A 27,651-nucleotide genomic window follows, 5' to 3' on the forward strand; every position below is an offset into this window, starting at 1 on the left:
CCTCACCTGCAAAGCCGGGTGGCAGTGCCCGCCTCACAGGGCACCAGGAGATGCTCAGCCCCGGACACTCCATCTCTTTTCTGTCTGCCGACGCTGGGAAAAGGAGGACATCGGGGGAGACTGACCTGGGAGCTGCCCCCGACACGTCACTAAGCCCCCACCTTGGGGAGGGGTCCCGCAAGGGTCCAGCCCAGGCCTGCGCTGTCCTGCCTGCCCCCCCTGCCCCCTCTCCCGGTGTCGGGGGGACTCGTCACCGCCCCACAGCCTTTGTTTGGGGGGAAGTTTGTCGGGAACTTCGCAGGCCTCTGGGCCCAGAGGAGCCACAGCTGGAGGTCAGAGACCTCCCGACCCCTCTCCCCTGCCCTGGGATCGGCTGGGCGAGGACAAATGAGTGGACGAGACGGGACACACAGGGCCGAGTCTGAGGGCCGCCACAAGGGGAGCGGACCCACGGAGGCTGCGTCAACTAGGTGTTCGCGCCCCAGACTCGGCAGGCGTTGGGAGAAGGGGGAGCCTCTGGAGCCCAGGGCCACGGCCACCGCGTGGTCCCTGACTCCCGGGGTGCCTGTCTGTGGCTGGAGACCTCTCAGCTGAATGACCAGAGGCCAAGTCCAGGGCCGGCCCGCCCTGCCCAGCAGGCCGAGGTCACCTCAAGGTGCTCTGTCCAGGTGTGTCGGCACCACTGGCTGAGCACATGTCCCCCCCACCCCAGGGCACCTTCCACCCGGCCTCACGCGAGCAGAGGCGCTGCTATCCCCATTTTACCCACAAGGAAACAGAGAGGTGCTCGGCGCAGGGGGTGGGGGGGCTCTGCCTGCAGCCCTGCATCCCCCCAACTCCAGGGCCAGCCTTCTGGTCCTCAGATTCCAGCCCACCCCCCGGGGCCTGGCGGGGGCAATGGCTGCCTGGGCCTCTGGGGTCTGGCCTCCGCCCTCCGAGGCCTCCCTTGGGGTCCAAGGGTCACCTGGGAGCAAGGCCGGGGCCCGGAGCTTGGTTCACTCAAAGTCTCTGACTTCTGATCTTGTGGCCGGGCTCAGGACGCCTCCTCCAAGCAGCCGGAGCTCTGCAGGGACACACGTCCCGGGCCTCTGCGGGGTCAGCGTTGGCGCCGCTTCCCCTGGGGTGTGGGGGTGGGGGGTTAAGAGGCCGCCGACGCCGATTTCGATCCCACAGCTGGAAACGACCCCGTGAGGTCCCAGCGGTCCCCAAACAGGCCGGCCACACTCGAGACAGCAAAGCGCAGGGTGGCTCCGGGGCCGCGCCCCCTCCTCTCCAGGCCTCGCTCTTCTTACTTAAAACAGACCCTGCAGAGCACGGGCGTCCGGGGCACGTGCGGGGGGCCGGGGCTCCGGGCACACTTCTCGGGACGGCTCGGTCCCGGGAGCATAGCAGCGTTTCTGCCCCGGCTGCTGAGGGGACAGCGGCAGCGAGTCCCCAGCTTCCCGCTAGTCCCCCTTCATCGCAGGGCTCAGAACAGGCAGCCCACCCCGCGTCCGGGGCTGAGGGAGGCGGCGAGGGTCCCTCCGCAGGCGGGGACCGGGCCGCACCCGGGCCGACTGCGGGGACCGAGGTGGGGCGGGGCCAGGCCCCGGGGAGCCGCCGGGAGGCCCCGCCCCCAGCAGCCCTGCGGCCGACCGGCGCCCGGGTCTGCGGCCTCGGCCCAGGGGCAACCCCGGGGCGGGCCCTTCATCCTGGGAGTTGTTGCCGATTCTTGCCCCGTAAGACGCAGGAGAAAAAACTCCAGAAGGGGGAAAGGATCCGGCTTCCGAAATCCCAGCTGAGCGGCCCCTCCGGGGGTGCTGGAGACCCCACGGACACGGCTCCGCGCGCTGCCCGCCCGCGGCGCCGTCCACACTGCGCGCTGCCACCCGCCAGGGGCTCCAGCTTCAGGGCTGAGGGCCCCCCAGGGGCCTCACTCAGCACCCGTGGTGGCATCAGGTCCGAGGTGGGGCGCCAGGCCTGAGCGCCCAGGGAGGAGGGTGGAGCGCAAGGGGTGCGTGGACTTGGGACGCCCCCCAGACGGAGGGACTGAATGTGGTCCCCTCTGGCAGCTCCTGTGTGTGGGGACCGCGTGTAGGAAGAGCTGGGGGCCACGGGCTCCCCTGCAGGGCTCCGGGTGCGGGGTGGGCAGGAACACTTGAGCCCCTGGGGCCCGGGCAGCACCCCTAGGCCAGGCCCTGAGCCCCTGGGTGGGAGCAGCCTTGGGGGCTGGTTCCTGCGCTGCCCCTACCAGCTGCCCGGTGGGCGCACGGGGAGGCCCGGGCCGCAAGCCGTGACTTAAAGGGGTGAGGCCGAGCACGGGCTTCGGGGGCTGCGGCGGCGACACGTGGAGGACCAGGGCAAGTGGGGGAAGGGCTGAGCGGTCCCCAGGGCCTTCGCGCTGCCTCGCGGTGCTGGAAAGCAGCCCGCGCACCTGGTGATTCGGGGGAACACCGTGGGAGACGCAAGGCTTCCTGCTCCGGGGCCTGACCGCCCGGGGAGACCGGCCCGCTAGTGCTGAGCCGGGCAGGCGCCTGCTGGCCCTGTGCCCCCAGTGTCCCCACTGCGGGTGGCTGCGTGGAAGGCGCCACCTGGAGGCCCCACAACCACCCGCGGTGTCAGCACTGGCGGGGCTCACAGCCAGCCCCCTGGTTTCAGAAAGGAGGCAGACGCTCTTTCCCCTGACACGCGAGGAAACCGAGGCTCAAAGAGCTCGAAGTCCCATAGCTGATAAAGTGGCGGAAATGGGACAGGATCTCCGGGAGGATGAGGGCCCCCTGGCTTGCTCTGGACCAAGCCATGGACTTGAGCACGGCTGCTGGGTGCAAAGGCCCCGGGGACCCCCCTCAAGGTAAAGCCACCGCCTGAAGGGAAGGCCAGGAAGCCACGGCAGGACCGGTGGCACCCTCTGCAGGGGCCGGTGCAGAAAACGTGTACGCAGAGCCCAGGACAGTGACCGCAGGAGGGAGGGGCCCCCTCACGGGGCCCTGGGCCGCGCCTGGGCCTACGAGTCAGTGTGAGAGAAACCAAGACTCCTAGTCAGATTTATTTGCCTCTAATCAGACAGTTTAGCATTTCAAAGTTTTGCATTCTACACTCTTACAAACTTTAGTTATTAGCATCAGAAACACAAAAACCTTGCAAGACCTCCAAACACAAATAAATACCAAATAAAACCACACACAGTATACAGTAAACAAAAATATCAAACATAATAATGCTACCAGGAAGTCAGCCATGTTGCTAACCCACAGTAACAACATGATTATTGCTGGGCAATAACTTACACTGTCCTTTTGTGTTTTTTTCTTAGAAGAGCAGAAGAACACGGGACGTGAATCACTGGTCACAATCACTTGGACTGTCGAGATGGGTCCTCACAGCGAGCGGTTATACAGATGCAAGTTTTTAAAACAGGCAGGTTAAAAATAGAGAGTCAAATGAGAGATTGGCCTTCTTTGGTCTTTGTTTTGGGTAAGAGAACTGAACGCAGAGGGTGCCGTCAGAGAAAGAATCGATTCTGGAAATGCGACACAACTGTCTGCGTGGATTTACACACTTCCTTTACCACAGACGTTATTCTACAGAGAATTCTTATAGAAATCCTTGAGAATCATGCCAGCTTTTGTGTTTACCGATTAAGTCGTTGAGTTTGCTGTGGAAGTTATCTCACTGGTCTAAGGGGACTGAGTTACGACCCGATCACCACGAACCGCAGGAGTGGTGCAGCCGTCCTGGACTCCACCTCCCTCGTCGTGAGTTCACAAGACAGACTCTAGACGCAGCAGCAGTGGCAGAAATGAAATGCGAGCACTGCTTGGTGCCACTCGGGCCTCCGCAAACGGCACCAGCCACCTGTGGCCTGGGTCACCCGAGGCCAGCAGAAAACGCCCCGGACGCTTCCAGGTCTGCGCCCTGCCCCCGCTGCCCCGGGGCCCTGGTGACGAGCAGCACCGCCCGACAGACAGCAGAGACGAACAACCGGGTCACCTGCCCTCACTGGAGCCTCACGCCGACCTTGTCTGACCCGACCCTAGTGGACACGTTGTACTTTGGAAAAAACACAGCTATCAAGATTTGCAAACAGAAGGCAGAGCCATGGTCTTGGGCTGAGGAGATTGGGTGACAGACCCCCCCTTCATGTCACAGATGCAAAGGAACTCCCGGAATTCCCCGCAGCTCTCCTCGGCGGCCAGATCAGTAAAGATCTAGACTAGAAGTTAGAAAACAGTATTCTACGGCTCCGCCTGAGCCCTTTCCAGCACTGATAATCACTGCAAGCGAGGGATACGTTTTGGAGAGCGGAGGTGTGGGCAAGAGGCCCCACGAGGAATCTCATCTCCTGCCCAAGCCCGTGAAGACAGGCAGGGATGCTGGGGCCGGAGAGGTCTGTGTCCGGCACGGGACGATGGGCACTCCTCCACGTGCAGGCGGGAAGAAGGTGCGGGCCTGGACGGCTGGAGGGGCCAGCGCACCCCCCAGGGTGCACTCGGGGTCCTGCCTCTCCCCCCACCCCCTCGGGGCCCTGCTGTGCCTAAGGGTTCGTCCAGCCGCCCTTTCCTCTGCCTGAAGTTGCCCACGGGCTGCAGGATGCCGGGCCCACCGCGGGCGACCACCCCCATGACGCGGAGGGTCAACAGGGACGCGCGGCCCTGGGCGGCTGGGGACGCTGCAGGAGACGAGCTGCTGGGGAGAGGCTGTGCCGTCCTGGCCGGCGTCTGAGGGGCCTGGTGGAGTCGGCCACCAGGACAGGGAGGTGACAGGCGGGGGCAGGAGGGCCGCCTGGCCAAGAGCCTGGGCTCAGCTGGCGGCTGCGTTCTGGGGCGGGGCCTGGGTGGCGGGGCCGGTGGCCCTCCTCGACGGCCGCTCGGTGACCGCGCCTGACTCACTCTTGGGGGCTGGTGCCACCCTCTCGTGTGACAGGTCTTGGAGCAATTTACCCGTCTCCTCTGCGTCACCACGAACCTGGGAAACTGAGAACCCCAACCTGTAAAAAGAGGCCCAGGTGAGCCGCCCGGGCTGCTCCAGCCCCAGAGCCAGAGCCTGGCATTCGCTGGCCCCGCCGGCCTGACACCCTGGCCCCCCACCCCTGACCAGAGACCTGCAGGCAGGCAGACCCGGCCGGTCTTCATTTCCAGGACAGGCGACGACGCGGAAGCAGGGGCGCTAACCCTGCACGGGACTCGGCGTCGGTTCCTCTATGGCACTGGGGCGGTTTTGTTCTGTGCGGAATTTGTCACTCTCGGTACACGGGAAAAGTGCGTCCACACGCCGTGTCCGACACCATCACTTGTCGCTGCGGCCCTGGTGGCGGGAAGGCCCGCGGGCACCAGGGAGGCGTGCGACCCGCTACCACCAACCGTCACCGAGCCACGGCCTGAAGCTCCCGCCGCGTCCCAGCGTCCCAGCCTCCCGCCGGGGGACAGTGAAGCTGACTCCCTTGGGCTCCTGGGTGGCGGCCAGGGGCCTGGCGTCTCCCACCGGGAGGAGCTGCTGGAAAAGTCCCCCCACCAAGGGACGGATGCTTCTGGGGCGCTGCCAGCGGCCCGCCCCCAACAGGATTCCAACCCAGGGGAGGGAAAGAATTTTTTTTTAACCAGACCGAGATGTTGCTTATCCTGAATTTGTTAACAACGCCCATACTTTCCGTGAAGGGGAGGAAGTCCCTGTTGGTAACCCCTGGCCTCGCGAGAGCCATCTGAGGCCGGGTGGGGCCTGCCGGGCAGCCTCCCTCCCCTGGGTCTCCAGGGCAGAACCGGGCCCAGGCCTGGAGGAGGTCTGGGCACTTGGGGGGGAACAGTGGTCCCACAGCACCTGCAGGAGGGCCCTCCTCTGTGAGCGGGGACACACGACTCCTTACTGGGCAGGACCGATGACACTGATTCGCCCTCAAAGCAATTCTGGGGTCAGAGGATGGGAAAGAAAAAGAGACGAAGACAACTGAACATCTTAACTGCCGAAGGGCAGGGCAGGTGCTTGGAACCCATGAGGTCACTTATGGAAGCCTGGGACGGCGGTGGCCAGGAGGTGCTTCCAGCAGGCACTGGGGCGAAGGCACACCCAGGGCGGAGGGCAGCACCAGAGACACGGGGGCCACCGGGCACCACCCCGCCGTCCCCCGCGTGGCCGTGGCCACGGGGAGCCCGGAGGCAGGCAGTCTGAGGTGCGCGGCCCAGCTGGCCAATTCGTGGGCGCGTCTTTTGGATGAGTGGCACAGATGCGGCGGTTCACACACATTGGTTTTGCCTAAGAAGCACCCGTCACGTGTAGCACCCATCAGTGGTAAGAGCACCCGTGGAGCATGGTGCATAGCAGGGGGCACAGGAGCAGGGCCCCGCTCTGTCACAGTTGGACCATTGAGAGAAGGTAAACGGGGGTGAGAAATGCCGCCCGGACAGGCGCAGGCTGGGGCCAAAGACCCCAGGGCCACCCTTCCCAAGAGAGGGGTGGGTCCCAGGACGCCTGTGGATCAGCCTGGGCGGCCCCCGGGGACCAGTCTCTGGAATGCTCAGAGGGCCCCGCGGCGGGTGGTGGAAGCGCCCGCAGCCCGGGGACGCAGAGGCGCAGCTCCTGCCCTGTCCCTGCCTGCGTGTGGACTGCGCAGCTCGCTTTTGGGGCCTAGAGATTTGGAATCTGTGATTAATGAAGCAGTGGAGGCTCCAGAAGCCGACGAGGGGGCCCGGCTTCCTCAGCAGGGACAGGGCTGTCTGAGGGCCCTCGAAGAGGCAAAAGGTCTAGTGATCAAGAGAAAGGTCTGGCTGAACGATCGCCTTCTGGAATTACAGCGAACACAAAGCTGGGGTCGAGAAGCAGCATGTCACATCTAAGGCACATGTACAGTATGCCACCATCTCTACGCAAACGCTGTTAACAAATGCAGCAATACGACAGGATGAAGAAACACATCTGCTGTGGCCTCCTTCAAGCACGAGTCACCTGCCCACCCCCGGACACTGGACACGGAAGGTCGGTGTTGTCAGCAATAGAGAGCTTGTCTGAACACGTGGGGCAGAATTTTAAAAACCTACAGGATTTTGTTTAGAACTCCAAAGTTCAACTAATGCCCTATTTTAGGGTGAAAACAATTATAAATCTGAAATGATGCACAGCATCTATGAGCAATTTTCCTTTCATAGTGATTTTGAAGTAGCGTCATTAACTACGACAGATATCGGAGGCTTACATTTCTAACGAGAAATAACAGCAGTTGAATATTCTCTTTCCTATATCACAAGTGATAACCAGGGTTTGATATTTTACATTTTCTTCCAAGGAATATCAGTCTATCGACGTTTTAAAATGAAATGTTTGAAGTAACAATTATCTTAGAACTTTAAATTAAAAAACGATTCTGAATTTAGAGACTTTCAAAAAAGACCTAGGTGCACTTCAGGGTCTTCTGACAGAGTACTGAAGCAGAGACCGGATGAGGCCTTAAAACAGACAACAGGCTATGTTGGAAACAGGACTGCACTCTTGAATCTTAGAATGAATATAGCAGAACTGCATATGATTTCATAAATTCTCCTTTTACTTAACATGCTGACATGTCCAGCTATCCCCAGGTATGTGCGTGTGTGTGTGTGTGTGTGTGTGTGTGTGTGTGTGTGTGTGTTCTTTTTTTGGTGTTTAAGGAAGAAAAATCATGGTTCTTTTCTTTAGCATATATGTTTTCCACCTTAATTAACTAGATCTTTAAAAATGAAAACGAAAACCTTCTCTGACAGCAGTATTTCTCTCGTCGAAGGATAAATAATTCTTCCAAGTGAAGTATTTCTAGTCTATTAGAAAACGTGTTGTGTGTGTCCTGACGCGTGGCTCCTCCCGCCGGCCCGCGGCCACCTTCTGCCGCTTCCTCCGTTCCACAAGGTCCTTTTCTGGGCGTGAGGACCTCGGTGGAGACGGCCGGTTCAAACCCCCCAGAGGAGTTGCCTTCTGCTCAATCCGCCTCCCCAGAGACTCGTCAGGGGTCTGGCAGGTCCGAAGTATCCACTATGACTTTGATAAAAATGGTATCATCTTTAATGTACGTCCCGTTTTCCAGCACAGTCTGCGCCACGAAGACTGGGCAGCCGGAAGCGATGTTCATCTCGCCGGTGGGCTTCTTGAAGCTGCTGCTGTTGGGGTCCGGCTTGAAAGCGTCCCCCAAGTGTCGCCGGGAGGACCCCTGGTCCATCAGCATGAGCGTCACCTTCTGCTTGAACGGCCAGGGAAGGAGGGCGTCGTATTCTCCGCGCATGATGACGAAGAACAGCGACAGGTGCGTCCCCTTGCCCATGCCATCCCCGTTCAGGTAGACCCTGGCGCACATCTTGTAGCCGAAATAGCCGGTGTAGAAAGGCTGGCTGTAGAGGGACAGGGTCTTCCCCATGACGGCCTCCTGCTTCCGCCGCTTGTAATCACGGATCTTCCAGATCAGCACACCGTTGTAGCTGGCGGTCTCCAGGACCTGGAACCGCAGGTCCATGTCGGCCAGGCGGATGTCGTGGACACTCAGCATCTGGTCGTGCCGGCTCAGCTGGGACTCCAGCAGGCCTGCGGCGGGCGGGAGAGATGGGCGCGGAGACACATGACTATCACAGGGGCTGGAGAAGCCGATCCCCACCAGCATCTGAGCAGAAGAGCCCAAACTCGCTGTGGCTGCTGGGGGGTGGTGCGTGCCCCGTGGAGGACCGGAAACGCAGGCCTCGGGATCCACAGCCTGCTGAGAGGCGACAGCCTGGGCTGCCTGCCCTCTGGCTCACGGCCCCTGCCTCCAGCCCCCACGCTCCGGGTCAGCTGCGCCCTGTCAGGGCTTAAGCTGCTCCTCCCCCCACCCCACTCCACGTCCTTGGCTGGCTGAATCCAGCCCCACACGCATCACAGTAATCCTTGTTCTTTCCCCCATTAATCCTTCTCGTGCAGATATTCAGAATACTCGCTCGGCCCTTGAAGCAGCGGCCCCGGTGGCTTCTAGGTATCGGACACGCTGCTGGGCTCGCCGGGTCCCCTGCTGCCTCTGGTCACCTTCTGTCCCCCAGGCCTTCAGGAGCGGGTCTGGAGCACCCGACCCGCAGGCCGCCCCGCGCCCACTCTGCCACGCAGGCCTCCTGCACGGAGGGGAGCGTCTGGGCCCCTGCTGTGGGCATCTCGGTAGGAAGCCAGCTGCCCCGGCAGGCGGCGCATCAGAAGCACCGGCCGTGACTGGACGGCGCCGGCCTAAGGCAGCACGCGCCTCGCCTACCCCAGCTCTGGCCTGGGGCCCCGGGACCCGGCCAGGCTCCCCTGTCCCGGGGCCTCCCGGACCCGCACGGCTCTCACCTGTGTTCCGAGCCGCCTGCCCCGCACTCTTGTCCACACTCTCCAGCTCGGTCACCCGGCTCTGGAGCGACTCCACGCTGCTCTTCATGCTGCCTGCCTCCTCCCAGCTCTGCCGGAAGGGGCGGATCTCTTTGTCGAGCTCCTTCAGTTTCTCTGCTTGGCTGTCTATTACTCGCTTCCACATCAAAGGTGTGAAAAAGGCAAGATACAGTTAGAGCTCGCTGCCAGCGCTGCGCCGCTACCAGCAGACGCCCGCTGGTCAGGCACAGGGAGCCCACATCAGCCCGCACAGGGCATCTTACCTTAGACCCACGGGCATCTCGGGGGACACAGGGACCCAGGCCCCTAGTTCCAGGAGGGGACCGAGGCCTCGACCACCAAGTGCAGGGCACGCGGCTCCCACATCCCTCTGTCCTAGCGTCTCAGCTCAGGACTTGGAGTCACACTCATCGGCCCCGTCTGGAGGCCTCCATCCCCTGCAGGGTCGAGCGACCAGCAGAGGCCAAACTATATGGCCTCCAGGGCTAGAGGGGCTGCCCTGTTTCTGGGGCACAAAGAGTGCTCAGAACCCCGCCTGGGTCCCAGAAGAGAGAGCTGCCACCACACTGCCACCTGGCTCCAGAGACCTGGCTGCCAGCACAGGGCTGGCAGCAGGACAGGGCCCTGGAGGCAGGTCCTCGGGGCCCCGGGTGAAGCCAAGGGGCCAGTGCCTATTGGCGGGGTGGGTGAGGGTCTGTTCCCACTGGGGCAGAGCAACCCTGCTGACAAACACGTGGCTGTCGACAGCGAGGCTTGACTTAAATAATTCAGAAACCCCCGTTTCCAGAAGCACATGACCAGCACGTCTGTAACAGTAACTGGAGGGGTGGGCCTGGCGTGCCAGCCATGGCGGCCCAGTTTGTCTGCAGGACTGGCCTGCCCACTTGTTAGGTGAAGCCAGGGACCCAGCGAGTTTTCACTTCTAAAAAGAATTTGCATTTTTGAAATAAAGCTCCCAAAGGCTGGGTGGTTCAGCCCCTGAAGCTGTGGAGCGGCTGGGCCGCCCTTGAGGCTGAGCCACACAGGGGAGAGCCCCGGGGACCCGCCGAGCTCACTTCTCCTTTGGGAGACTATTTTTAAACATCGAGGTTTCAGCACCTTTGCTGGCTCGTAATAACCGTGAAGGAACAAACATGTAGGCTTGGGTTACTTTTTCTGGGTAAAAATACAGTGTTAATCTTCTTCTTTCCAAGAAACCTGACATTGGCTAACATTTAAAAAGTAAAGACGATTTCTCTAAAGAACACTTCTTTCTACACCGATACTACTTTATTTTAAAATATATACGGTGAGAAGCATAGTTAGTTCACAAAGTCTATTTTCTGGGGACAATCCTATTGACATGAATGAACGCCCATACCCACAATGAACAGCTGTAATTTTTCTCCTGTTCTCTACCTACTCAAGTGACAAAATGACAAACTAGGCTGATGTGGGTACTAGTGAGAATAAGAGGGGAGTTAATGGAAACCTAAACGATCAGTGGCAGTTCCTTGGTGGACCTCGTTGTAAACCACGAGGACAAGCTGCTCATCACTTCCAAGCCCCCCTCCCCAGCCCCGGGACTGGTGGCGCACACAGGACAGTGGCACGAACGCATGAGGCGCTCTCGAGAGGGAGCAGAACCGTGGAGTCTGAAATGACAGCAAGGCCCCCAGCTACAAGCCAGGAACATGGAGCCAGCAGGCGGGTGGCGGGCAGGAGGGAACATGGGAGCGAGCACACGCGTACACACACACACACAGAGACAAGGCCCAACCACTGTTTAAAAGGCACTCCTCACACAGCAAGGGAAAATGTGCTATTTTCAAACAGACCCTTCATTTGCAGAAAGGGTATGAGGTCAAAGCAGAATGCTGACCTAAATTAAGCTTTCTCTGTAAGATGCAGCAAACATGATGTCATTCTTGAAGAGCAGTCTACACTCAGCCCCTGCAGTGTTTCTATAAAAAACAAATCTTAAATGCAGGTGAGGATTTTACTAGAAAAAAGGATTCAGGAGCTGAGAGAAACAGCACAGATCACACACTATGTGAATAAACCCTGATCAGGAGACCTGCTCACAGAGCATCAGTCTATCAGTCTCATGCTCGTGCACTTAGGGCTTAAATCGCCGTCTGTCACTTGGCACCATCTGGTCACCGAGCCGATGTGGGTGGGACTCCTGGGCCCAGCAAGGGGCCCGTGGACAGAGCGCTCTCGCTCCAGCCCGGCAGAGCCACTGACTGTGGGGGCGCCCGGGAGTGCAGCTCCTGCCAACAATGCAACACGGGAATGAAGCTCACATCTAGTCACATCTAGGCTGTCTTTTTTTTTTTTCATTTTTTTTAAGTTTATTTTTTTTACTTATTTATTTTTGGCTGCATTGGGTCTTTGTTGCTGCGTGCAGGTTTTCTCTAGTTGCGGCGTGCGGGGTCTACTCTTCGTTGTGGTGCGCGGGCTTCTCATTGTGGTGTCTTCTTTTTTTTTTTTTCCTTTTTGCGGTACGCGGGCCTCTCACTGTTGTGGCCTCTCCCGTTGCGGAGCACAGGCTCCGGATGCGCAGGCTCAGCGGCCATGGCTCATGGGCCCAGCCACTCCGCGGCATGCGGGATCCTCCCGGACCGGGGCACGAACCCACGTTCCCTGCATCGGCAGGCGGACTCCCAACCACTGCACCACCAGGGAAGCTCAGTGGTGTCTTCTTTTTTAAAAAATAAATAAATTAATTTATTTTTGGCTGTGTTGGGTCTTCACTGCTGCACGCGGGCTTTCTCTAGCTGCGGCGAGTGGGGTCTACTCTTCGTTGCAGTGCACGGGCTTCTCATTGCGGTGGCTTCTCTTGTTGCGGAGCGTGGGCTCTAGGCACGTGGGCTCAGCAGTTGTGGCTCACGGGCTTAGTTACTCCGCGGCATGTGGGATCTTCCCGGACCAGGGCTCGAACCCGTGTCCCCTGCATTGGCAGGAGGATTCTTAACCACTTCACCACCAGGGAAGCCCTAGGCTGTCTTTTTAAATTGAGAAAAAAGGGACTTCCCTGGTGGTCCAGTGGTTAAGACTCCGTGCTTCCACTGCAGGGGGCACAGGTTCAATCCCTGGTCGGGGAACTAAGATCCCACATGCTGCACGGCATGGCCAAAAAAAAAAAAGTTCTTTACAAAGTAAAATAGTAAGAAACTACCCTTCCACGGCTGGCAAAAGCTAACCCACTCTTAAGTTCCACTTCCTTTGCACAACTCTGACTGCATCCCATCCGCCCTATCTGGGGCCGTCAGGAGCTCTGTGTGGACTCCTGTACAAGCCTGTCTTCAGGATTTAGGGTCGACTGGAGACTCAGACAAGGGAGGAGATGACACAGAGAGGGATAGGTCTGTCACCATCCAGGGGGTCCAGTGCACAGGGTGGGGAAGGCTCCCTGGAGAAGGTGGCATTTACAGTGCCATCTGAGGTGCCTGAGGAAAGGAAGTGGGGAGGGAAGGTCCACTCTGCCGCGGAGAGAGTGGCAAAGGTGGCAGCGAGGAACAGCGGCCAGTCACGGTGGTCCCGAACCACTGTATGGCGCTCAGGTAAACTGTCCTCCAGCAGCTGGAATTTCTAGGGTGAGGACCGAGGGGCAGGTCTGAGCCAGGCTCTGCTGAAATGGGGGGTTGGCGGGGGGAGGTCGGGAGGGACGGGAGGGAGAGCGCCACCCAGAGCCGGCATCTCCAGCCCCAGTCCGCAGGGCTGCCATCAATGTTCACTCAGAGGAGGATGGTCCAGGCCGCCTCTCAGCGCTGGCAACCGTGGTGGCGAACATTGCCGACCCTGAGATCCTGCAGGGGGCGCGGTTCCATGTAAACCATCGGGAAATGGTCAGCCGTCCGGAGGGGTTTCCAGCCCGGCAGCCCCTGCTCCTGACCTCGTCCCTCTCTTGGAATGCAGCCTACTTTCCTCCGTGCCTGCCTTCCAAGGAGGAGGAGAAGAACGCCGGCGCGGGTCACCGCCACCTGCAGACATGGCACCGCTCAGCCTTCCCCTCCCCGGGCTCCGCAGCTTGGAGCTGGATCTCTCTGACTTAGATCTCAGTGGTTCTTCAATCGTGGAAGTTTTAAAACGTGAATCACGCACAGTGGAATGATTAAATTAAATTCCAACTTTTCATGCTGGAAGTGGGGAATGGAGGAGAGGAACGCATATAAGATCTCCAAGGTGTCAGGCGAGTGCATCCATGACCTCATTATGGACACTCTCATTTTTTTTGGTTATAAATGAACCCACTACTACATATATACAATGGAATACTACTCAGCCATAAAAAAGAATGAAATAATGCCACTTGTAGCAACATGGATGCAACTAGAGATTATCATACTAAGTGAAGTCAGAAAGAGAAAGACAAATACCATATGATACCACTTATATGTGGAATCTAAAATATGACACAAACGAACATATCTACGAAACAGAAACAGACTCACAGACAGAGAGAGCAGACTGGTGGTTGCCAAGGGGGAGGGGATGGGGGAGGGATGGAGTGGGAGGTTGGGGTTAGTAGTTGCAAACCACTGTATATAGAATGGATAAACAAGGTCCTACTGTGTAGCACAGGGAACTATATTCAGTATCCTATGATAAACCATGATGGAAAAGAATATGAAGAAGAATGTGTGCGTGTATAACTGAGTCACTTTGCTGTACAGCAGCAGTTGACACAACACTGTAAATCAACTCTACTTCAATAAAAAAAACCTTTGGAAACCACTACATTAAAATAAGAATTAAATATAAGAAAAAACAACCACCCATACTCATTCTTCCTTCTGCTTTCAGTATGCCTTAACAAGTGGTTCTCTAGCATAACAGCATTTCCTGGCCTTTCCACGCACCCCTCTGAGCCCTGGCCGCCCTGCGCACAGCTGGACCTGCCTACCGGCTGGCAGCACAGGCCTCTGTCTGGACACGCTGACCAGCACCTCCGAGGCCTCGGCGAAACGCCACAGACTTCCCGGAGGAGGCTTGTGGTGTTTTACGCGACACTGTACTTTTCTGACTTGATTCAATACTTATGACTTGGATCTTTTCTACTACAACCTCATGGTTCATTGTGTTTTTCCTTGTCTCGGGACCACCACAGAGTTTAATACAAATGAAGTTAATTTAATAAATCCCTATTCAATTCAAGGCACTATAACTAATCTCAACATTAAAATGGGAGGAAAGACAATCTCAAAGATGCTGTGACTCTGAGCTATTAGAAATATTTTCTCTTCCAGATAATTTAGGGAAACACTGTAAGTACAAGCACTGAAAGACCCTTTCGGCAACATGTGATTCTCCCACGGGTGTGTGTGATGCACCCCAGAATTACCATCACCAAGGTACACTCTGAGTAAGCGGATGTGAAGACAGCGTCTAGAAGGATAATCTATAACAAGCACCTAATGGAAGCCTGTGTTGGTAACAGAAATGAGGAGCCACATCGTAATCAGCCTTATTTATACACCACCTTTTTCGGGAGCAGCAAAGGTTTATGTGTTTATTTTGGAGGTACCTGTGGTTCACGGTGGTGAAATAAGGTGACTGTGTACGTGCATCGCTAGAAGATTCAGAACAAAATAGTTTGGCTTCAGTTCACTTTAGGAAGTGAAACTTTACACATAACTACTCACGAACAATATGAAATCTTAAATAATAATAATAAAACAGCTAACTTTTAGAAACGCGGGCTTTCAGTCTCATTTCACCAACAATGAACCAAGGGCACAGAGGAGAGGTGACGGGGCTGGCCCCCGGGAAAAGGCGAGAGGCGAGAGGCGAGGTGCCTACAGCCTCCCAGGGCGGCCCGCAAACCCAGGCCACCTTCCCTGAGTTTCACTTAAGCAAGAGAAACAAGTTGCCTTGTTCGACAAAGGTCAGGGCTTTTGCTCAAATATCTCCCTGAGAAAGTCTTGGAGGGAAACGCAGATGTGTTCCCTTTTATCCAGACATAATCTTAAACTTCTTACCTGTAAATGAAGTATTTTGGATTCATTATTTCGAAGCATTTCCTTTTGTCTCTCAATTTCAATTTCAAAGCTGCATATCTGGTTGTGCAAACTCTGTATGCTCTTGTTTTTTTCTACACTTTCATTCTGCAGCAAGGAAACCTGAAAAAGAAAGTCTTCAATTAAGCAAACAAACAGTGAGTTTAATACCAATTTATAACAATTATAATAGTGGTAATTAAATGTTTACAATACAGGCCTTCTATCAGCTCAGTGAAGGAGTTCCAGGAAAAAAAAAATCCCTTCACACAGGAAATGGGAGTCCTGGTAGTTTAACAGGGATCCTACAACTGCATTTCTCAGAATCTCTCCCAAGAATCAAATAAGATGAGGCAAAGTGCAGCAAGGACTGAATTTCAGAATGGATGCTTTTTCAAGTTTTTGCTGAAAACTAATAAATCTTTTATCAGAGTGGCTTTCAAACTTGGACAAGGAAACATAATAGGAAACACATCCTTACACCCCACCTCTTGTGCACAGACACTTGTGTACGTGTGCATATCCCTAAAAACAGGGATCTCAAAACCACATCTGCCCTGATCACAGTGCACCCGGATACTTTCTCTTTTACTCTATTTTACTTTTGAAAATGCTAGCTGCAACCCACTAAATTATTTCACGTCCACCAGTGGGCCATACACGCCCTTTGAAAAGCTCTCTCAACGGAACGAGGGAGCACGATGGGAACAGTCTCGCGCGCTGCAGTGAGTCCTGGGGCCAGCCTCCCAGCCTCCCCGCCCCCCGCCACAGAGGAGCTGCCGACGGGGGGGTGCCAGGAAGGGTCTGCTGGGGGGGCGCCATTCCCAGCAGGGAACCCACCTTTGAGTCTTTCAAAGTTCCTTTCTGAAAAATAATTGGCTCCCAAGAGCCAATTTACACTGGTCTTACAAGCCCCAGGGTGAGGAGTTCAAGGGCGATCCCACCAGGCTTCTTTCTCACAGTGTTTCTACGAGGGGCATTTTGGCCCCTGGAAAGGTTCCCTCCGCCAACAGCTGTGTCCACGCGCAGATGCGGCCGCCATCCTGGAAGACGCGGAGCTCCGAGATGGATCGGAACAGCTCTACTCGCAGGTGCCTCTCTAACACCTCCAGCACCTGAGGACGGTCTGGCCGTGGGGATGGCCCACGGGCATCTCAGGACACATCTGGGTTCCTGACCTTGTCCCCTCTGAAGAACAACGAGCCTGAAGTGAGGCGTCCTTACGTTACTCAGTCTGCTCGGCAGGCAGCACCTCTGGGCGCTGTCTCAGTCTATTTTATTTATAACCAAGGTATTTATGAAGGAATACAGAACTTGCAAGATATACTTCGCTCTCCTAGGATTTCACTCAGCACAAACAGACTTTCCTCCCTAAACTACGCTGTCTCCCAGGCCCACGACCTCCTCCACGTGATCAGCCTGCAGCGCCCAGGCTGGGGCACGGGTAGCAGGCAGCGGCATTTTTGTTTTTTCTGAAATTACAATTCACTCACTCCCATCTGTCAAAGATGGACACAATTCCCAGGCTCCTTATTCTCACACCCCAAAAAAGAAATATCATGCACACGGGCCAACCTTTCTGATAAAAATCTCAGTAATATCTCCAAAACCAATGGTGATTTTTTCTGCAGCAAATCAAGCTACCTGAGGATGACGGAAATATCTCACACTGATGATCACACACCGTGCCGCATCCAACTCTTAACTTCTTAATTTAGGGACTGCCCTTAGACTGACGTTTTATTTATTTACACATTTTAATCAAGGATCCCAGCCCCTGGGTGCCTGCAGACCCCTGCTTTCACCAGTCTACCAGGTATAGGAAAGTCTACCTGGCAGGTGTGTTTCCAAGAAGCACAGTGTGACATCCACACAGCAGATGAAAACAGGGGCCCCCTCATCCTTCCTGAGACCCTCCTCACCAGGAACATCCCCCACCCCAGCCTGTTTTGGTGGGCACTCCACACTTCCCTTTGATTTAAGCTTTCCTAAAACATAAGATGGGTGTTTTTAAGCCTGGATTTTACAAAAAGTTTTTCTTTAGTTTGACTGTGAATATAATAATCAGTGTTTCTGAATCAACTCAGACGTTCTATTTTCTAGTATAGATGAACAAAATAACTCAGGAGATTCCAACTGAATAATTCTATGATGAGAAATAAATGCCCATTTTAAGAAAATACAAGTATCTGCATTCATCGTCCAGGTTTTGCTCTTGGGCCCAGTGAAGAGAAGCCAGCTCCTCATGAACACAAGCAAGGATGCGCAGGGCGGAGGCCCGGATGACCTGAGCAGTGGGCACGGCGTCAGGGAGAGGCTCACGCTCCAGCAAAACCAAGAGGACAGACGTTTCAAATGTATCAGCAGCAACTCGGCCCCCTCTCGGCCGGTGTACAGAGGGAGAAGCTCTGGGGAGGGGTGCTGGCTGTGCGGCTGTGTCCCAGAGCTTCCAGCGATGCAATGCGGATGCTTTGAGGAGGACAAGTGTGGAGGTAGCAGGGAAGGAGGACGCAAGTGACAGGATGACCCCCGCGTGCCCCACGGCGATGGCCCTGAGGACGAGCGTCCTGAGAGCTGAGCGCTCGGCAGCCCAGCCCCGCTCAGTGGTTATGTAACTAGCACAGCTGGAATAACCAATTCACTTTACATGAAAGGAAGAACCTTTTAGATAAATGAGGAGCCGTATCTGGGAGAGACCAAAAGCCCTGAGATCTATGCCTATAATTAAAAAAGGCAGAAACAATGCATTCTTCAAAAAGAGGGGAAAAAAAGATTCATAGGTAAATCGTCACTGAACTCAGAGCAAATATGTGCTCCTGGGAAAGTCACAAATGATTCAGGTAACAGATTTTATTTCACTGATAAACAGAAGGCTTCTCCTGCCCCACGTGTGTACACACAGCACGCAAATCCTTTCATTGGTTCTCTCTCCAGCTTAAGCATTTATATTAAAAAAACTATTTTATGTCAGATTTAATAAACATCTTTTGATTTAAAACTTTAGACTCTTTTAAGTACATTTACATTTTAAATTGCTTGGATTTAATACTCAAAACAAGATATCCAAATCTTTACAAACCTTTAGAAAGCAAACATCAACACCCTGGCTGCATCCTAGTGTCCTCCCACCGCAAGCTCTCAACACGTTGAATATCAAATTAATTTCTTATCTGTGTACATAAGCCACAAGCCACAGCGGGAGATCCTATAACCTCCTTCTCTATCAAGTCTTGGAGGTTTTCATCTTTTCCTCAGGTAAGAAGGCCCAGAAAGCTGAGCACCACAGGACACACTCCCCAGGAAGGAGTGCTACATGGGCGGGGGCCTGCTGAGGAGTCCAGACCCCACAGCTGGGGCCCCTCGAGGAGACACCCAGGAGAGCAGGTGTGTCCGGGAAGGGGCTGCGTGGTCCCCCAACACCCATGGTCAACAGTCACACTCGCGATGTGCAACTGTCCTCTCCTCGTCTCCAGGAAGACAGAGGATGGTAAAGCAGGTGACACTGGTGACCTTCCAGATCGGGGGTCGGCAGGCTTTTTCTGTAAAGAGCCAGAGAACAGTTTTGGGGGCTGTGCGGGCCGTACAGTTTCTATCTCTGCTCATCCATGCTGCCGTCCTGGTGCAAAGCAGCCACGGATAATACGAAAATGAGTGTGTGTGGCTGTGTTCCAATAAAGCTTTATTTACAAAAAGATGGGGTGCGGGGTGGACGGGGGTTGGAAGTGACAATCCCTGTCCTAGATCAATTCTAAGAGAAGCACAATGTGATTTTTTTTTTTTTAAAAAAAAGCACTTCATAGCTGCTTGGCAATTAAAAAACAAACAGCAAGGACTTCCCTGGTGGCACAGTAGTTGAGAATCTGCCTGCCTATGCAGGGAACACAGGTTCGAGCCCTGATCCGGGAGGATCCCACATGCTGTGGAGCAACTAAGCCCGTGCGCTACAACTACTGAGTCTGTGCTCTGGAGCCTGCGAGCCACAACTACTGAGCCCACGTGCCACAACTACTGAAGCCCACGCACCTAGAGCCCGTGCTCCCCAACAAGAGAAACCACCGCAGTGAGAAGCCTGCTCACAGCAATGAAGACCCAATGCAGCCGAAACTAAAAATAAGTAAGTAAATAAATTTATAAACAAATAAAAAAAAACCCAAAGAGCAAGCTAACAAAACCACACAGCTTCATTTATAAACTCAGGATCACTTGAAGAGAATTTACTTTTTTGACACTCTTGATGCTGTTTCTTTTATGCAAAATCCATTACCAACTATAAACAAGGTTTTCTTCTTTAAATAATTTGAAGCAAGTATTAAAAACCAACAAAAGCAGGAGGCGGTGCGTCGTACCTTTTTCTCTAGAGAGTTGCTCCATTCTTTGAGTAAGTTGACATGCTGCACCGCGGAGCTGGCCTCGTGGGCCTTAATCTGCTGGTTTGTCCCCTGCGAGAGTAAAGAGGCAACACGTTACCCAACCTCACTCCGCCGAAGTCAGAGAGACTCGTAGCCGACCTCAATCCAGCACTACACGAGGCGGGGGTGACTTATTCATGGACGGTTCACAGGGGATGTCCAGCCTCAGGAGGGCTCAGTGGCCCCTGATCTACTGTGTGCAGGTGAGGAGGCTGTTTCGAGAAGAACGGAGCAGCTCAAAGCCGAGACACTGCGAGTTCTACAACAACTATCTCAAGGCCGTGAGCTTCGCTCCTCAAGCTTCTTATCAAGGGCCTTCTTACCTACGTTTCATACTGGTAACAGCAAGAAACTAAATTTTAGATATATCATTTTTGTTCCCTAAAATTTTTTTGCGTTAAAATATAAATGGAAAATGTTTAGACACCTGCAAGTCATAGCTAGAAGCTGCTATAATAATCTAGCGAATATGTAATCAAAGTAAGATTCTAAATGATTTATTAAAGTATTAACTTACCAGTGAAATACACTGTATTACTGTTCCTAACTATCCTATGTATACTTAGAAAGTTACATACAGAACATAAACAATCTACAGAGTACATAAGATGCAGACCATCTCAGAGTCAGTAACAAGTGTGGGAAACAGTTCTTCATATATTTAACAAAGTAATTGGTGTAAGAATATAATTTGTTTTGAAACTGGAATATTTAAAAGCCAGAGAAAGCATTTTAATGATCTCCAAAACATATACTCTGTACATAGAATAGTCATATATATATGTTGATACAAGTATTGCTATATATAAACATATATATATACATACACAGAATGAATGATATATATGTACATACGACATAACAGTGGTGAGGGCTCAGTCTCATAAGAGACTGAAGCAAAGGGAAAGCTATAGTCATTCTTACTCTCAGGCTTTTTACTTTCTAAGAAAATACTGAGATGCCAATATCTCTGTATTGATTTCACAATAATGTACTGATAATACATAAAAATCAAACACAAAATACTTTAATTAGAGTATATACTGCCCTTTGATAGTTCTAAGGTCAAGATATACATTTAAATGAAAACTAATTCAAATTCACTAGCCATCTCCGATGTGTTAAAAAAACAGAAACAAAAACAAAAACCCAGGACCAGCTTTCTCACGGCCCAGGTGTGGCAGTGGCAGAGACCTCCTCTCCACATGGCCCTCCGGGCATGTGCCTGTGGCATGTACATGGAATGCACTCTGGACACACGCACGTGCGATCCTCACAACTGTGCACGGATGCACACACTGCCGAAACCACGTCCAGTTTGCCAGTGACTTACATTCAAGTAACAGCTCAAATTCCATAACTATCTACCTAGAAACCCCACCGAATGTCAGTTCTGCTTGTCCCATTCACTAACTGGTTTTGAATGTAATCGTTCTCCTAATGCATTAACTCCCCCTCAGCACAGGTGTCTACCTCAAGTCTCACGACACCCCCGGCCTGGAAAGCGAGCACCCACATCCGCTGCACGTGGCTCTCGTCACCCGTGCAGCAGGTGACTCAGTTCCATGGCAAAACTGAAAGCCCAGAGCTTGCATGTTAAAATGTTAATAGAATAACTTTCTCTCATGGTGGAATGTCAGTGACTGGGAAGGACAAATGTCGGATACTGACCTGAAAAACGCAGCCATAGCGCTTAAAACTACAGGTGCTGGGGGCATTGACACACTCTGACAAGTGTGCACTCAACTGCAACGGGAAAGAGACGTGAGTTGTGGCACGAACGTTTGCATGAAAATGTTCAAACATATCAAGGGCACAGATAGCATCTGGGTTGTACTATTACGAATGGTGTTTATCAGCTACAGGTGTGTATATAGCATCTGCTTCCTAGACTTACATGCAGTAAATATACAGTATCATCACGTGTATACACATATATACACCAATATACAGAAATACATTTACTATAACATTTCTTAAACTTGCAGTTTCTTTAGAACAAGTTGTTTTGCGACATGCTGTCTGCAGTGCCAGAATTTTAAAAAGAAAGGGAAAAAAACATAAACTGAAATGCACATTTAAAGACTATAAACAAAAACTGCATGAAACACAAAAAATAGGAAGCATTCAGGATGCAGCTGGGTCACACACCTGATATACAGCACACGAAATAGATACCTTTCCAAAGCAAGCGTACACAAGGTCTCATCACTCTCAGTACTTCTGAATGGCCAGAGATTCAAGTAGCTTTTCAAAGACCTCTAAGGTCATTCTAACAACATGAATCTTATGATGGTTACCTCCAGTTCATGGAGGACGATTAGGAGGGGCTGGGAGAGGGTAACTCCCCTTGCAAGGAAAAACCCCTGTGTTCAGCTTAAATGTCAGCAAATCATCAAATAAAGACCACCTACGGTGCCCCCTCAGGAGTAAAGGGAATTGAAATACCTACATTTTAAAGACACAGTGTTTTGTGTTAGGCTAATGCAATTTAAGGATAAGTTCTTTCTTTACTGAAGAGATTCTCATCGGGAAACTCGAGGGATAGATCTTCTTTATAGAAAGCCATCAGACCCTGAATTGGGAGAGTGGCCAGTGAGCGTGGCGCATGGTGGCCCCGGGAACGCGCTTCCCCGCGAGCCAGCGCACACGCACTCCCGGAGGCTCGCGGGATGTGTCACTCCGGTGGGTGCAGGCGGCTTCTCCACCTTCTCCTCCTGTCCTCCAGGACAAAGACATTCCTCTCCCTTCAGGTCAGTATTGAGGACAAGAGTGAGCGGCTCACAGGACGGCCCTCCCGCCTGAGGGACCCACCTGACCATGGCCAAGGCCAGCCCTGCAGAAGGTCTGAGCCAGGGTGGGGTCGTGGTGGCCGCAGAGGCTCTGGCCTGCAACTGGAGGAAAGCACCCCAAGGGTACATTGCAGGTGACGGGCGCAGAAACCCGAAAGGACACCGTGTGCGTAGTAACATCAGTTTGAAAATTTTAAAACATATTCTTTCAGCGCCATCAGTACAATCGTGAATCTGACCAGTTAACACTCCTGAGGTTAAAATCAGGGTCATGTCGAGGTTGACGCTGTTTTCAGTGCACTAACTGAAAGGGCTGTACTTTTTTCAAACTGGCTTTATCATCATTAATCTCAGAGCCCTACAGAATTTACCAGAGCTTGGGGATAAAAGCAAGAATCATCTGTAAACCAATAGCACCTTTCACCAGAAACCCAAGATAAATGCAGGTTTAAAGTTTTGTGGTTTTTTTAGGTTTAAAGATTTTTAAAAATAAAAATAACTTAGAGGCAAAATGGAGGCAGCTTTTGCCCCGAATATAGACAGTCCTGAGTGAGTAAAAGTTTAGGAAGGTACATAAAACCCAGGAAATTATTTCAACAATACAGACTCTTCGTACATTCACTTTAACAGAGGGACTTTCCAGCTGTGGAAATAATCTACGTGCGTTTCCCTGCCGCTCCCAGAGGCACATTCAGGGGCCCAGAGACCACCGTCGCCAGTCCAGACCCTGCCCTTGCCCAGCAGAGTCAACGTCCAGGAAGGGTGCACCTCAGTGAGAGTGGCCTTCGGCCCACACGGGTCCTCTCGCTGTCATGGACGTGAGAGACTGAGCTCCCCTCCCCCATATCCAGGTGTTAAATTCCAGGCTGTTGAAAAGGCTGAGGTGAGCAGGCTCCTCAGATCAGAGAACCCAGGACCAAGAGAATCGGGCGTGGGGACCGGGGGGTGGGGCACGCACCCACCGAGCCCATAGGAGCCCCAGACGGTTCCCAGAACACCAACCAGAGGGGGTCCAGGTCAGGATCAGATGCGAAAACATTAAGAATCCTTGGAATTGTTCCTTCCGGATATATCCTGATCAAAATGAGGTTACTGCAAAATCCACCTGCCTTAAAGCAAGTGTGCCCGAGGGCAGCGTGATGTGCACAGCCTCTGGGGAAGGCTGCCCAGGTGCCTTCCCAGCGGCCCCTGAAGTGTGGGCACCACCCCTGCACCCACTTGCCCCCCGGCACAGGTCCTGTACAGCACGTGTGGCCTAAGTGGTTCAGGAGTATTTCTAAGTTAACTGATTTCCTTGAGATAATCTTAGAGTGATTCCTAGTTTACAGATTTAAACCTAAAAAGTGTCACCTTTGCTTGCATTGTAAATATTCCCATTTTCTCAATTCTTAATATTTTGCTCTGAATTTACCACTCTGTAGCTTTTAATTGTTTGTTTCTGAAATATCTGACTTCCCAAAACAGCATGAGGGTTTTCATTGTTTTTGTACTGTAAGTTATCACTATCACAATCTGTGAAAACCTCTGACCTCAGCCTTAAGGGAAGAGCGGGGCCCTGAAGGATCCCCAGCTCCTGCACAGGCCCGGCCACGGCCCTTACCTCGCTCCTCAGAAGGGTCTGGACACTGCACTTATGAGGGCAGGACACCACCACGCAGGGACACTCGGTGTCTTCGTGTTTCTGAAGGAGAAAGAGAGAGTGTTGCCAACTCTGAAACACAATCCACCTTCCCTCAGATCCCACCAGCGTTCCCAGCGTCCCCACAATGACCCAAGGGAAGCCCTCTGCTCACGGTCATGTCCTTGAGTAACAAGACTCACATCACACTTGGACGGGTCGCTATGTTACACAAGTTTGAGTGCTCAAAAGAATGCCTCTCACGAGAGCTACTCAGATATGACTGGTCGGGGCCACTCATGGGAGCACAGCCCACCGGAGGGGCATCCTCACGGCAGCTTCCCTCTAGCTGTGTCCCCTCTGCTGATGCTTCCCTGACACCTGCGCCCAGGTAGGCTGGGCCTTGGCCTCCCTCACACAGCAGGTGGATGGCAGGGCCCAGCCTCTGCTGGTTGGAGAGAAGGACAGTTCTCCTCTGGCTTCTCAGTTTGGGGTCTGGAAATGATGCTTCTCAAGAGCCTGAAAACAATGTGATCTCCTGGGTGTTTAAATTACTGTCCTGATCTCTGATCTTCCTCTAGTGCGTGGTAAACGTGCATACATTTTGGTGTAGCCCTTCTCTGGAGGGTACAGATTTCAGCACAGAGCCTGGATGACAGTGACTGTTCAACTCGGTGCCCCAGGCCCCTGCTGGGCACCTGTCCGGTACACCTGTCCACAAGTGAAGGGCAGGCAAGAGCTCCCACGAGGAGAGCAAACCCAAGGCTCTGGAGAGCACCTCCAGACACATGACAAAGGGCCGCTGCAGGGAGGCCGACGCAGGCAGAGCCAGACCTGCCACGTCACACAACCGTGGGAGGCCAGGCTCCCGGAGGTGGCATCCCTCGGCAAGAAGAGAATGTGGCGGGTTTTCCTCTGAGGCCCCGGGACACTCCCAGTTCTCCTGGCTGGGCCTCCAGTTAGGCCGCTGTTGAGGTGTATCTGGGGCCGCGCTGGCTGCCGGGCCGTCTGACCCAGCAGGCGTGCAGGTCAAGAACACGGCGCCCGAGAGGACACTCCTCTCCTCCGGGGAGGCCTGGAGCCAGGTGCAACACCATCTGAAGTCCCTCGTCTGGACCAGCACCCTGCGGGCTGTGCAGCGCGGAGAGGACACCTGGACGCGGCCGCTCTGCTCCGGGGCCTGGTCCCCAGAGGCCTGCAGGGCCCACGGTGGGCGAGCCCACAGCTGTCCCGAACTCAGCAAAAATCACCTGACTGGACTGAGCCTGACCAGCACCTCCCAAGAGGGGACCCCCGGCGGATGCCTGGCCGCGCTCAGAATCCCTAAGAGTTCCCAGGTGCCATCGCGCCTTTCAGGGGGAAACCTCGGGCCAAACAGCTTCTCTCTGCCTCACCTGTAAGAGGGGGCGTGGCCAGCCCTCCCTGAGGGCATCTGTGAGGACAGAATCCGTCACGGCCCGGAGAACTAACGTGGCCGACACTCCACGGACGCCACGCCTCCCTCCTGCGCCTGCCCTCGACCCCGCCTTCATTCACCAAGCCAGGCCTGCCCTGGGTGTCAGGGGTGGCCTGACCAGGACAAACAGATGATCACCACTGCGGCAGGGGGGCTGGGAGCGAGCAGCGGGGGTGGTGGCCTGGGAGGGCGCTCTGAGGAAGAACCAGGGGTGGGGGCAGCGTACCGGGGCGGGCAGAGCAGGGGGCAGCAGGAGGTGAGGCTGGCGGCCCGCAGGCCATTCCCATCAATAGCTTTGTGTATCTTGGCAGATCTGTGCAAGGACGTCCAAACGATGAATGTCTAGAAATGGGCTTCTTTGCCCTTCTTTCAAAGGGTAGAGCATTTAAAATGGGATTTGGGGGCTTCCCTGGTGGTGCAGTGGTTGAGAGTCCGCCTGCCGATGCAGGGGACATGGAGTTCGTGCCCCGGTCCGGGAAGATCCCACATGCCGCGGAGCGGCTGGGCCCGTGAGCCATGGCCGCTGAGCCTGCGCGTCGGGAGCCTGTGCTCCGCAACGGGAGAGGCCACAACAGTGAGAGACCCGCGTACCGCAAAAAAAAAAACAACAAAAAAAGGGATTTGGAGGGGTGTTGCCAGACTACCCTGCAATCAGCCTACACAAGCCCACCCTCACTGCAGTGAGAACGCACGGCCCCAATTGAATTCTATCAAACTTTCCCATCTCTGACAGTGACCGGTGAAAAACAATGAGTATGATTTGCAATTCTTTAATGATGTGTAGTTATTAGTATCTTTTTTATGTTAACCATTTATATTTCCCGTGAACTGCCTTTCATAGCTTTTGTCCACTGCAGTGGGTTGAACAGTGACCCCTGAAGTTCATGTCTCCCTGGAACCTCAGAATGTGACCCTGGTTTAGGAAAGAGGGTCTCTGCAGATGTAACGAGTTAAGAGGCCACCCTGGATTAGGCTGGGCCCTGAACCTAGTGACATTGTCCATGTAAGAGGAGAAGACGTACAGCAGGAAGACTGCCATAAGGACATGCAGGCAGAGGTTGGAACGGTGCAGCCGCAAGTCTGGGAGCCCAAGGACCGCAACCCCCAGGAGGTGGGGAGGTGAGGGAGGGGTCTTCTCTAGAGCCTCCAGAGGGGCATGGCCCTGAGGCAGCCCTGGATCCAGACTTCTGCTTCTAGGACTGTGAGGGAACAAATTTCTGTTGTTCTAGGCCACCAGCTTTGTGGTACTTTGTTATGACAGCCAAAGGGATACACCCGTTTTCCAAAAAAAAAAAAAACCTGTTAATCTGTTGATATGTAAGAACTCTCCACATATTAATGAAATCTGTCCTGCCTGTCAAAGCAAGAGTGACTTTGATACACACACAGAACGATATCACGCGTGTGTGGGCCACAAAGCATAAGTGCATAGTGAGCGCCCACCAGGGACAAGGGTGTAACCAACGCCCATCACCTGCAGGCTCCTCTCCTGCCTCGCCCCCGCCTTCTCCGACTAAAACCACAAGGCTGAACCTGCGCTTTTACTTCCTTTGCTTAAAAAAAGGTCTCCTTACACGTGTATGTGTAACAGGTAAGATACTGTTTCGTCTTGGCTGCTTTTGAATTTTGTTAACACGGAATTCCGCCTTTCGACTCTTCTGCGACCTGGCTCAATGTCACGCTCCTCAGGCGGGCGAATCCACGAGTCGCATGAGTGGACTCGTGGATTCCACTGTCACCGCTGTCATACAACCTTCCCTGCTGTGCACACTGTCCACGGGGTCCGCTACAAGTGACGTGTCTGTTCTCCAACAGATGGGCGTTTGGATCGTTCCCAGATCTCTCTGCTCCTCTGGTTATGCCTGACATACCCTCTGCAGTGCATGTGCGACAGTTTCTCTTAAACATCTAGGAGAGGGACTGCTAGTTGAGAACATGCGTTTTCAACCTAATAAAATACTGCCACGTGTTTGCCAAAGTGGCTGTACCTGTACGTTACAGTACACAGTTGACCCTTGAACCTGGGTATGAACTGCGTGAGCCGACGTACACGTGGATTTTCTTCACTAGGTGTGCA

The 27,651-nt window shown here is 53.9% G+C and overlaps 1 protein-coding gene across 11 annotated transcripts in view; it reads right to left on the bottom strand.

Moving 5' to 3' along the window:
* Positions 1-3,012: 3,012 nt before the first annotated feature.
* TRAF3 (TNF receptor associated factor 3) overlaps positions 3,013-27,651 on the bottom strand; it is a 116,437-nt gene continuing 91,798 nt past the window's right edge. For 10 of the 11 annotated variants that reach the window (XM_073800019.1, XM_073800018.1, XM_073800014.1 and 7 more), the window contains 6 exons: positions 24,101-24,181; positions 21,380-21,454; positions 19,646-19,738; positions 15,282-15,422; positions 9,280-9,454; positions 3,013-8,514 (listed from right to left, as the gene is read on the bottom strand). In XM_073800019.1, the coding sequence (XP_073656120.1) occupies positions 7,943-8,514; positions 9,280-9,454; positions 15,282-15,422; positions 19,646-19,738; positions 21,380-21,454; positions 24,101-24,181 (1,137 nt within the window). In that variant the 3' untranslated portion in view covers positions 3,013-7,942. The remainder of the gene's footprint in view (positions 8,515-9,279; positions 9,455-15,281; positions 15,423-19,645; positions 19,739-21,379; positions 21,455-24,100; positions 24,182-27,651) is intronic. The other variant, XM_019952037.3, reaches the window with a different exon arrangement.

Source organism: Tursiops truncatus, chromosome 2 (genome assembly GCF_011762595.2).
Source record: "Tursiops truncatus isolate mTurTru1 chromosome 2, mTurTru1.mat.Y, whole genome shotgun sequence".
NCBI lineage: Eukaryota > Metazoa > Chordata > Mammalia > Artiodactyla > Delphinidae > Tursiops > Tursiops truncatus.